At 41.4% G+C, this 12962-nt stretch overlaps 1 protein-coding gene across 2 annotated transcripts in view; it reads right to left on the bottom strand.

Annotated features, from left to right (window-relative positions):
* Positions 1-755: 755 nt before the first annotated feature.
* RALY (RALY heterogeneous nuclear ribonucleoprotein) overlaps positions 756-12962 on the bottom strand; it is a 330954-nt gene continuing 318747 nt past the window's right edge. For both annotated transcript variants that reach the window (XM_042466213.1, XM_042466212.1), the window contains exons 7-10: positions 11862-11975; positions 9125-9270; positions 3821-3869; positions 756-2590 (exon numbers count right to left, since the gene is read on the bottom strand). In XM_042466213.1, the coding sequence (XP_042322147.1) occupies positions 3825-3869; positions 9125-9270; positions 11862-11975 (305 nt within the window). In that variant the 3' untranslated portion in view covers positions 756-2590; positions 3821-3824. The remainder of the gene's footprint in view (positions 2591-3820; positions 3870-9124; positions 9271-11861; positions 11976-12962) is intronic.

Genomic DNA, 12962 nt, shown 5'->3' on the forward strand with positions numbered 1-12962 from the left:
TTGGTTTCTTTGTCGTGCAGTGTTTGGCAGGGGTAGATTTCAGTCTTTTTTGGCAGGATGATCTCTTTCTGGTAGAGGAAGACAGCCTAATGTGCAGACAAGAAGATGATGCATGCTGGGAAGAAAATGAATCTGTACAGTTCTGTACAACTTGCTGCTTTTTGTAACGGGTGCAATGAAAGAATGCGGGAATAATAGCTTGGGTTTTTCTTTTGGTATATCAAGGGATGTATCTACTCTGCACAGTTACATTGGTCCTCCACATTTGTGGCTTGAACTTTTACAGATTTGATTAATAAGCTCTCTCTAGGAATCTCTAGGTCCTCCAGGACGACTCTGCTGGAGGTTGGCCACAGCATCACACCAGAGGACCTAGAGATCCCTAGAGAAAACAGTTCTCTGGGCATCTGTAGGTCCTTCAGCATGATTCTGTGGTCAGCTTCCATCCGAGGTTGATCACAGAGTTGTGCTGGAGGACCTAGAGATTCCTAGAAGGGTGTTCTCTCAGGCAAAATAAAAAAAATAGTGTTTTTTTTATTTACAGTTTTTCCACTTTCACAGGGGTCTTGTGCCCCTAATCCCAGTGGATGTGGAGAACACATTATATAGCAGCTTGATATCTCATTAACAGTCATAAATCTATCCCATAGACCTCTGGAATTTGTAGTTTGGTGCAGGATGAAATTCTTGGAATATGAACAATGCTAATTTGGAAAATTACAATACAATACTACAAGAAAAATCAAGTTCCTCCTTTTATTGTACAGGATTTTTATATACAAACCCCCCTGCTCCCCTGCTTTCTTTCTATAGCTCAGCCTCATGATCAGGTCATAGCAAAACAAGATCTAAAAAGCTGTTCTAAAATAGCCCAGTACAATAAAGTGACCAAACTGTGCTGAAAGAGTCAACTGAGAGAAAGAGAGCAACACTCAAAGCACTTGCTCATTTTAGCTCTCCAGGATATATTATTTTCAATAAAGAAATGTGTGCTTTGACAGCCATGATCTGTCAAAAAATCCCAAGGAAAGGATATCCTCAGTGTCAGAATATATGTTTTCTAGCAGAAATCCTTTGAAAGCAGTGTCAAATTAAGGTCCTTTGGAACTAGCCTTTATGATGCTGTGGTTCTCTCCCTTTTGAGCAGTCAGTTCTCTTCTGAGCAGGAATCCTGAAGACCAAGTCACATTGCTAAGGAACTGTCACACCATCTACCTCTCAAATTGGTGACGAGGTTAGAGTCCATAGGACTAAGTCACACTGCTAAGAAAGTGTCATATCATCTACTTCTGAAGTTAGCATCAAGGATTAAACTGTTTTCTAGTGGTTTAACGAAAAAGGGAACATTGCAGAAAGAAAATAAAACAGGTGCCATTTTGCAAGATGTTTCAGTTTGATAACCTGTGCAATAAACCTTGCTCACATTTTATCTCTATTGTTATGGAAGGGCTAAAAGCACCTGAATATCAGAGAAGATAAAGCATATGAGAATGACTAAAAACACATCTCCCTTCCATCTTAGGCCTCTTATATCAGAAACAGGACACATGCTCTGTTATTAGTGGCTTCAGCTGTCATGTGATTTTCCGGTTCCCATTACTGTTTGATCATCACATCCTTTTCCTTTACTTTGGACCACATTTGATTGACCTTATCTTTACAAAGAACAAATATATGACATATGAAACTTTAATGAACAGCAGGCATGTCAGTTTGTGAAATGAACATTCCAGATGCATCCCTTTATTTTGATATGCTTGGTTTAATGTGTGCCTTTTAGTATGTTATCTATTCTAATGCCACACAGTTCTTCTGCCTCTATAGATTGTATAGATCCATTTCTTAACTATTACTTTGGAAAAAGGGTGGAAGAAGGTACTTTGTTATTCCTTTATAGAAAGACCTTTTAATAGTGATGTTCTCTGTCCATTCTTCCAAAGTGCACACCACTTTATGCACACCACACCAGTAAAGGGCATGCTCCAAATGCTACAGTCTGCATTGTGCCAGGGTGGCATTGGGTTAGGCTAGTTAGGGGACAAATGGACTAACAGGAGTCCCCCTGGCTATCTCAGTCATGGGCAGGATTTCAGATTCAAAACCCATAAATTGTACATAGTGACATAACTTTATGTTTCTTGCTATTGAACATCACACTTCCATCTGTCTCTGAATCAATTCTCTCTCTCTCTCTCTCTCTCACACACACACACTCACACTCACACTCACACTCTTGTTTTTTTCCTGGTGCTAGAAAAACCACAAACTTTCATCTGCCAATAGAAAATGATCTGTTCCAATATTTGGCTACAGGAGATCACAGAACAAGTGGTGCTTGTGCTGATGACAGGGCTCTGAGTCTGTAGAACAAGGATGGATTGGGGGGAGCAGGTATTGATGAGGATCCACTGGGATGACTACTTTGCTGTGTACTACAAAACGGCTTGGAGATATTGGTCCATGTTTCTCCTTTTGAATGCCAGGCAGAGAGATGATGGCAGTCCTGCATGTTATGCTTGTCTGGCTCAACATGCCAAGGCAGGGTTTAACCTCTTGCTGTCCTCCCTTTGTAGCTGCAGTGCTGAACATGCTAAGATAAAGAGAGTGGGTGGGAAGGGAAACAAAAAGAATTGTGAAAATCTTCACTCAAACAGTTTCCAACTGGAATTCATGTACAATGGCAAAGAGGCCCTCTCTCTCACTTTCTCTCTTCCCCCTTTCTTTCTTTTTAAAAAGAAGGTCTCTCGTTGAGTTGCTAGCGCCCACACTTTGGATACAGAATCTCCAAGTAGGGCCAAGGAAAGTTTCATGTCTCCAGTCCTAGCAAGCTGTTGCCAATCATTGTAGACCGGCACCATAGTGTTAAGATTGGCAGCACTACAGCAGGACTGGGCATACTGTGGCCTACCAGCTACATACTAAAGGGCCTTTTTGTGCCCCTAACAGTCCTCCCCACATGTCCTATAAATTTTCAGATTGGGCTTTCTTTTATATTACAGCAATCCCTTCCCTCTTATATGGTTACCTGTGCATGAGAGTCTCTCTCTTACATACCCCCCCCCCCTTAACAGATTTTAAGGGGGAAGCTGGGTATATCTCTCTGTGTACAAACATCAATCTCATGCAGTGATTATGAATCCAAAAGACAGCTGTAATTTTGAGCAAGGTCTAGTCAAGGCATTTTGGTTTTACCATAATGGATTCTATAATATTGTTATTCATACTATATATACAGAGTCAAATTTGCAATGTTCTATTTATTAATTTCTCTCCCCCACCCCCAGGCTTTCCTCAGTTCAGTACCTAAATAAAAACATTTATCTGCTTAAAATACTGCTGTTTTGTGTGTTCTACCTCAGTAATAAAGGCAATTTACCATGGCCTCATGTTCTCTGTCCATATACTTTTAACTGCACCTTCATGCTGTTAGATCACATGCCTTTCAAATGAATCCATCTATCCATCCCTATTTTCCTCTGTGATTGAAGGGCTGCTTCCCTGCAGTAAATTATGACCTGGCAGCTTTATAATACATGCTGTTTATTCATTTTCATATATCCCCCAATTCCTTCTCCTCCTCCCTGCTCCCTATGCATATTTCTTCTGATGTATATTCAGTCCTCATTCTCTAGGCTATGACAAAAATAATTCTGTCAAATTTTTCGAAGAAGAAAAAGGAACATTGGAGGGATGGGGAAAGAAAGAAAAAGAAGGTACAAATGTACAGTTGAACAGGAAACATTCAGATAACAGCAACAGGGTGTCAAGACTATTTTTTTTAAAAAAAAAAATAAGGGCCTATATATGCTATTAAATATACCTGGTTACTGTAGGCTAGAATCATCCACATCTGTGTAATGGCTGTTCTCCTTAAGAGGTAGAAAGAGGGAAAGAGAAAGAAAGGTGAAGTGATTATTAACATTCCTGTTTTGGGAGTCATTGTTAAGGGTAGGCAAAATGCAGCCCTCTAGATGTTGTTGAACTGCAATTCTCAGCTGTCTTTACCATTGACTATCCTGGGTAGGGATCACTGGATTTAAAGTCCAACAAGCTATACTTTGCCCACTCCTGATATAATACTATGTGTAATGAAGGGGGGTGGGATAAGGCTAGCTGATTGTGATCTTATACATGACAAATCAGACATAAGCTTCACTAAATTTGCATAAGGATGAACCTAACAATTTCCCTTTTTCCTGCATTGGATTATTTTTTTTAACACTTCAAGTTGTTTTTGTCCTCTAAATGAAGACACTTGTTAATTTTGGGAATAATTTTTCAAAAAAGGAACATTATTATTTCCCTAGTAGGGCTGCTACTGTATATCTCAGGATCTTGCTTTGAGTCTCCAGTTTTCATTGGTCATCTCCAGGTGGAGGTGAGGGTGAAAATGCTTCTGTTTTGGTGGACTCTGGCCCTATAGAGACTGACACTTTGGGCAGGCATGGGGGCGGAGTCGGAGTGTAGCATCCTCATGATGCACGCCCCAATTCCGCCCCCAGGGTGCCAGGATGCTATGCGCTGCTCCATATACACAGTGTTACTGTGGTCCTCCAGTGCTGCATCGCCAAAAGAGCGCCGCATAGCCACACCACTGTGGCTATTGTATGCTTTCGAGGGCACAATAAGGACCCACTTTTTTTTGGCTCCTTTTTGCGTTCTGGAAAGGCCAGATCAGGGGCTGCGGCATGAGGTTGCTGCAGCCCTGATCCGGCTGAAGAAGGGGAGGCTGGAGTCCACCCCTTTGGGGCTGTTTGTATAGTCCCTCAGCTTTGGCAAAAGGAGAGGACGGGGTGCAAATCCCCAGCTCAGCTAACGGGGTATCAGCTTTATACAATTTGTAGGACAGAGTTGATTGATTACTGCAACTTACAAATACCCTGCAGAGGTAAAGTCAAAGGCTTTCTTGGCTGGCATCCATAGTTTTTTGTGGGGTTTTCGGGCTATGTGGCCATGTTTTAAAAGATTTTCTTTGCTGAAGATGCCAGCCACAGATGTTGGCAAAACGTCAGGAAGAAAATCTTCTAGAACATGGCCACATAGCCCGAAAAACCCACAAAAAACCCTGCAGAGGGTCTAGGTATTTATTTAATTATCTTCCTCCCTTAATTAGCTTCTTTCCTTCCAGTTGTTGGGGCACCAGAGTTCACCCTCCACACCCATCTTCTGGCTAGAAGCAAGTAGTCTAGATTAAATTTCCTTATCCTGTCTCCTTATGTTGGTGAGAAGAAATAATCTCATTTCACCTGAATCCAACATACAATTCCTAATTGGCATTTAGAAAGCTTTGAAAATAATTTGTTAAAAAAAAAGTTACAGTAATGTCAGGAAACATGATACTGGTATTAAGTTACTCATTACCTTTTTCATTGCTTTTTTGTTACTCTTTGGTTCATATTTAATAAAAAAAGCATGTAAAATAATAAAATTTTCTAGAACATGGCCACATAGTCCGAAAAACCCACAAAAAACCATGGATGCCAGCCATGAAAGCCTTTGACTTCACAATAATAAAATAGTTGAAAATTCCCATCAGAATGCCACACAAAAGTTCTTCAGCTCTCAAAAATGTAATAAGAAAGGATAGTCATATATTTTACAGGAAAAACAACAACTATGTTACCTGTTGTTATACTGTTTGCAAAGGGACTGTTATAACCTTACTGTATCCAAAAGCAATACAGTGGGTTCTTGGTATCTACTGGATACCAAAAACCATGGAGACTGAAGTCCCATTAAATACAATGGCATAGTAAAATGGTGTCCCTTATATAAAATGGCAAAATCAAAGTTGGCTTTTTGGAACACACACACACACACACACACACACACACACACTTTCAAGCTGTGTATGTTGAATCTATTGATAAAGAATCTGTGGATATGGAGGGCCAACTGCACCTTACAGATGGACCTTACCTTACATATGGAGGGCAACTGTACCTTACCACCTCAGTCAGGTGGGTTTGGCTGAGGGAGACTAACAAGCTTATCACACAGCACTTGGAGGAACAAGAACAGAACACAATGGGATGGGGGGGAACATGTGTTACTGCATGAGAGAATACCACTGATGCCAAGCCATGTCCCTAGCTATTCCTGGCAGCTGATTTTGAAAGACGATTTTGAACCATTCTTCAAAACCCAAGTCCTGGGAAAAGAGCGGGATATAAATAAATAAATAAATAAATAAATAAAATTGGCTGCCATGGGACGGCTAGGGAACTGCTTGCGGACTCCTGGCAGCATCATTGGTGTTATCCCATGTGGTAACACATGTTTCCCCCTGTTCCATTCCGTTCCATTCCTATTCCTCCAAGTGCCGTGCGATAAGCTTATAAGTGGCCACAGTAAGTACAGTGAAGAAAGTCGGGAGAAGCCAGCATTTTATCTAGCAAGCCACAGTACTTTTCCACGAACAGCTTGTGTGATCTGAAATTACTACCTCTTTAAACTTTGATTTGCACATGTTACTTCAGGGTATGCAGTTTTCAAAATTGCTTACTGCCTAGTGCTGAATTCCTAAAAGCCTGAATTTCCTGAATATTTAAAATCATGGCATGACAGCTGAGGTTAGACAATGGTTTAAGAGATAGTGGGCTGTGGAGAGAAATTTGACTGGAAGTGAAATAACAGAAGTTACAATGTTGGGCTACAGATGCTTTAATTCAATTAATGTGTTCAGGGTGGAATTCTGACAGGACTCCTCATCATATACCTATAAGGTGCTTAAGGATCTTTGTGATGAAGCACATTTAGAGTAGGACCAACTGTTTCAATGCCCTATGTACATTTATTCAATGTGCCTGAATGTCCATAAAATGCTAAATGGTTGGGTTTTATTGCAGCATATCAGTAGCAGAGCCTAATGTCAACCTCCCTCATTGCTCCACTAATGCAAATAAATTAGGCTGTACAAAGTTTATTAGTGAATGACAAGGGTGAAGGACAAGGGCTCATGCATTGTTTGTTTACAGAAGGTATCCACTTCAATTCATAGCATGTCTAGGTAGGGCTGGGAAACTCCTATTTGAAACCATAAAAAACTACTGCCAGTCAGTATAGAGAAGACTGGGGTAAAATTTGGACCAACTGCCCGATTTATTGTAGGCCAGCTTCCTGCATTTTCAAAGTATGTCAGTGGTACAATTTCTGTTTCTATTGCAGTTGACAAATGTCAGGCCAGGCAGCAAATTTCAGAGTACTTTTTGCAAATCTAATAGAGCAGGATACTACTGATACTTACATGAACAGTTCATGGTTTTATGGAGCTTTGGGGCAAGATGCTTGCAATAGGTTCCTCCCTCTGTGGAAGCCCGCCTCCCTTTTGTTGCTGCCTGCTCAATAATTTACTTTTGCTCAGCTGAATTGGCTTGCTCATAGAGAAAGTGAAAATTTGGACTAGAATCCTGTTGGTAATATGCATCTGTGTAATGTGGGGTTATATGCAAATATTCCCTAAATACCCAAAAGGCACCAGATCCTGCCTGATCTTGGAATCTAAGCAGGATCACCTCCGGTTAGTACTTTGATGGGAGACTGCCAATGAATACCAGGTGCTGTAGGCTATATTTCAGAAGAAGGAACTGGCAAAACCACCTCTTGAATACAGCAGGCCTGCTAAATTGACAGGCTAGCTGTCTGCACATTGAAATATCCATGGCTTGCCATGCCCCATATTATTCAATAGTGGCAAGTGCTCACAGACACACTGATGCAGATGCACATATCTTACCACACACTGCATAATCTGAGGCTTGAGTGTCCTAATTTGTTCCCATCTACAGTCCCTACCCCTAGAATCGAACACCTGTGGATGGAAAGAGTCTACTGCATTCCTCACCTAAGAAAACCCTTTGAAATTCATAGGGTGACCACAAGTTGACAGGTGACTTGCACATACTTGTAGGAGGTATTCAATACCTCTTTACCTAATTTCCACTACCCCTGCAGCTTCCAAGCACAGAGCACACTGCCATGGCCATTTACTGATCAGAGGTGAGGGAGCTTGTGACTATAATTCTGCAACCAGGAGAAAAGAAGTTACCCTCCCACTCTCTAGCTGCCTAGCCACCTACCTTTCTTCCCCAAGGGCAATAAATGGTTATGGTTATGGCCTATTCTGTATCCTTGGAAACTGCCTTTTGGGAGCAGGAAGGATATGAAACTGCATGGGCCAAGCACAATGTAGGAGGCCAGCTGGGGGAAAAAGATGTTTCTGATCTCTCCCCCACTTGCTTCTTTTACTACTCAGAGAGGGCAAGGGAACAAGTGGAAACAGCAAGGAGGTGCAGAAGTAGGAGGATTGGCAGTGACCCACTGGACCTGGGTAAATTCCAAGGATGCCAAAGCTTAATTCTAATCCTGAATACTTGGCCTGATCCAGTGAATGACAATACATGTGCAAGAGCAGGTTTTGCAGATGTGTGTCCCTAGGCAGAGAATGGGGAAATCTGGTAGTGTGTGTACAATTCTCAGTCTCTGTCCAACACCCAAGGTTATGCCTTTGCTAAAAAAAAGCGAAACATTTCATTGTTATTTGGAGGTGTGTGTATGCATGCACATGTATGTGTGAATGAGTGAGTGTGAGGATTAGTTTCCCTATATGCTGAGCAGATTTCTGTTGTATGCGTGTCTGAAAAAAAAGGTTATAGATATACTTTGTCAGATCAGGATGAAGAAAATCCTTTTGGGCAATTTTGCATTGCTGCATAATAGGCTGCTTGGTTTTGAGGGCTATATGATACATTACCAAGCCACATATTCAGACAGGTGCAAATCTAAGAAGAAAATAACTTGGAACAAAACTCTCTACATAAGCCAGTGGTTGTCAGTAGGGAAAACCTGGATTTGTTGATGATGTGAATTTGGAAAGACAGACTTCATTCCTTAGCATCATATATGCCAAGTACTTCTTGGAAGACCTATTCCTTATGGGTACCAAAGCAAATAAATCCAGCTGTAACTAATCATAATATTAAAGAAGGCTATTTATTCTGGGGGCTAGGCTGGGTAAGGAGGGAATTCAGCAATTTCTTCCGCATTTTAACACGTTTTCCAATTGCAAAGAGCTTATCAGTCCACACAGGTGACAAGGAACCAGTGCTTTCCTGTTGCCTCTTACCAATTCATCTTCACAATCATCTCGCACAAGGCCTTCCTCTTCTCCTTCGTCTCCATTTAGTGGTTCCTCTGTGTTCATTTCTGTTTCTGATGCTGTGTCTTCTTGGGAAATTTCACTTTTGTTTCCATCTGCTTTCTTTCTAATCTCTGCAGAGTAAGACAGGAAAGGCAAATAAATAAATGCCCTTCTCTGTTGGTGGCAAAGCATGGACTACAACTCCCAGACTAGGGAATTTTGGGAGTTGTAGTCCAAAAGAGTAACTTTCCTGAGCATTATTTGATAGCCACTGTCAGGCTCTCATGGCACTGTCAACAGGTACAGTTGAAGTCCAAGAAACGTCTGGAGTAACGATTAGATTTAATTTCCCACAATGCATTAGGAAACAGAAGAAGAGCTTTCCCTCCATTTCATCTGCCATGGCTCTGGACTTGGAGGGAGAGAAGAACCACTGGAATTAATCCCCTTCAGCACTGCCATCCACAGATCCTTTTTGCCCAGTCTACCAGTGTTGTTCAGATGGTTCACCATTTGGAGTCATGGAGAAGATTTGAAAGGGGTTTTGAACCATCTGAACAACATCCATCCGAATATCCAGTTCACGATGGAAAAAGAAAAGGAAGGAACTTTGCCATTCTTGGATGTCCTGGTCATCTTCAAACTGAACCAATGGTTGGGCCACACAGTATACAGAAAACCTACACACATGGACAGATACTTGCACAAGAATTCCAACCATTACCAGGCAAAAAGGATCTGTGAACCTCACTTCCTGGAAGATGAATTGAAACATCTAGAATGGGCTCTACATGCTAATAGTTACTCCACCTCAGACATCAGGAAAGCTGTCAGTCGCAGAAAAACACATAGGAGTGAAGACAAACCACCACCCAAAGGGAAGGTATTTTTATCATATAGCAAAGTAGTCTTGGACAGAATATGGAATCTGATGAGGAAACATAACTTCCAAATGATCTACAAACTGACCAAGAAAATCCAGAAAATGCTGTGCTCAGTGAAGAACAGGAGAGACCATCTCACGACTGCAGGAGTTTACCGCACACAGTGCAGCTGCGGATAAGTCTACATAGGGACCACCAAACGCAGTGTGCAAACACAAATCAAGGAACATGAAAGACACTGGGCCAGCTAGAAAAATCAGCAGTAGCAGAACATGTTGACAAACCATCCTGGGCAGAAAATGCTGTTTGAAAACACTGAAATTCTAGACCAACAACTATCAGGTCAGAATGCACAGGGAAGCCATCAAAATCCACAAACCTGGACAACTTCAACAACAACAACAACAAAAAAGAAACTCTTAAAGTAAACAAAATTTGACTACCAATCCTGAAAAGTACCAGCAAGTACAAATGAAAACCACCCATGGTCAGGGGGATTTCCCAGCAGACAATAGATCATTAAGTAAATAGACAGACCGAGGCCTTGCCATTCAACAACAGACCAACACAGAGATTAACATGCAAATCACCTCCTCTCAACCAAGGGTCACACAATATATATATACCCCACTCCCATGCCAGCATTCTGTAAAGATGCCAGCCATAGATGCAGGTGAAATGTCATGAATAAACTCTTCCAAAACAGCCATATAGTCCCCAAATGCCACAAAAAGCTATAGCCCCTTAAGACATACACTAAACTGGAGATGGAGCATGAACAGTTGTTGTTTGACTAAAGTTTTGATGATACCTCATTACTGGTGCTGCTGGGTAGGGCTGATGAGAGTTGCAGTCTAACATCTGGAGGATGACACACTACCTAACTGTGCACTAAACAATGGCCTGAGATCTCCAAGTTAGATTAAAGATTTTTCTCCAACATAACAAGAGAAGAGCCTTGATCAAGTACTTAAAACTCGATACAGGTTTAGATGGGTATAGCTATCTCATGTAATTTATGGCTAGGGGAAATATGAGCAGCCTTGTCTCATGAGAGCTGTCCCATTAACAGCTGGTAGTAAAAGTTACAAGTAGAAGTGGGTGACCTGTAGTTCTCCAGGTGTTGTTCAGCTCTCTAGGGTTAATGGGAATTGGAATCCACCAGCATCTGCACAGCCACAGGTTGCCCATCCCTAGATTAGGGGGAGACAGTTCCCATGTAGTGTAGGTGCCCCCCTACACAAAACAAAGTTCAGGGCTAAGTCAGAAAGAGCGGTGATTTGTTAGATTAAGAAGTGTTTAAGAAGATTAAGAAGATTTTGTGTGTGTGTGTGTGTGTGTGTATTTTCTCATTTTTCCTTGCGTTAAATATCTTCTTTTGGAGCTCAACTAGGGATAGGTGGCTATCAAAAATCATACAGCTGCCTCACTCCACTGAGTTCTATATGGCTTAAAAACTCCTTCCCAGACCTAGGCCTAGTGATATCTGGGAAATCAGACCATAAAGTATAGTCTCAAGGACAAAAGGAAAAAGCATGGAAGCCCAAGTGTATCTTGATTCACTTATGGAAATCTGGCAATTGTTTGCAAGCACAGGTTTCCAGGGACCTTTCCGGTTAGCTCATCTGTCACATAATTGTTATAAGAAAATGCTTGCAAAATATCCCCAACTTATTTACAACTACAAACAGTCATCAGCTGCAGCTGGTGAATTACAGCTGCAAAACAATTTAAGAAGGGTTCGCTATAACTGGGTAGCTGGCACTGAGTTTCTTGCTACACCTGAACTCTCCATGCCTTGGCTTTGATGATGGGACATTTCCAGGCAGCCAACTGACCTGTAGATGCTTTCTGTTGTTCAGCAATCTGCTCCAATCTGCCCAGGAGAGCATCAATGTTGGATTTGATCTGTGTCAGCTCCATTTTAATTGTTTGCAGTTCATTGCATTTCACTTGGAAGAGAGAAGTTGGAAGTGAGCCTTAGTCACCCTTTTTCAATTTGCAAATTAGAGATTTTCTTCAGTAGAGCTTTATTTGTTTTATATACGATTTAGTAGCAGGTCCTGCTCAGTAGTCACCATAATATAAGGCTGTTGTATTCAGTATAGGACAGAGTTTCATTTGCCTTTCATAGTTGTGAAGACAGGATAATTTTGGCAGCTACAATTTCTCCCATCATAATGTTCCATATATGGGATAAGTTGCCAATGCCCAAATTCTCATAAACAGCTAATTAAAGGTATAGAAGCCCTGTTCTATAATGACTCTGGCAAGACAGTGACTCTGTTTGGAGAGATCTTGGTCACCATGTCAACATGTAGGTAAATTTAACAGATGCAATGTATTTACTCCAATCAGGACTAACAATAGGATTTAGAGCCTGGAATACAAGATATTGTAGAATCACAAAAGCTGGAAGCTGCAAGGACTATCTAGCCTGCTCTCCTGCCATGAAGAAATACACAGTTATTGCATTCCTGCAAGATGCCCACCCAACCTTTGTTTAAAGATCTTCAGAGAAGGAGATTCCCCTCTGAAGACACTACCCTCTGAAGCAGTTTATTCCACTATAAAACAGTTCTTACAATGTGAAGTCAATGGCTTTCATGGCTGGCATACATAGTTTTTGTGGGGGTTTCGGGCTGTGTGGCCATGTTCTAGAAAATTTTCTTCCTGACGTTTTGCCAGCATCTGTGGCTGGCACCTAGATGCCAGCCACAGATGCTGGCGAAACATCAGGAAGAAAATCTTCTAGACATGGCCACACAGCCCAAAAAACCCACAAAACTATAGTTCTTACAATAATGAAGCTCTTCCTAATGTTCCTGTGGAATGTATTTTTTTATAATTTGAATCCATTGGTCTGGTCTCTGGAGCAGGAGAAAAGAAGCTTACTCCATCTTCTGTGTGATATCCCTTCAGACATTTAAAGATGCCTG

Source organism: Sceloporus undulatus, chromosome 4 (genome assembly GCF_019175285.1).
Source record: "Sceloporus undulatus isolate JIND9_A2432 ecotype Alabama chromosome 4, SceUnd_v1.1, whole genome shotgun sequence".
Taxonomy (NCBI): Eukaryota; Metazoa; Chordata; class Lepidosauria; order Squamata; family Phrynosomatidae; genus Sceloporus; species Sceloporus undulatus.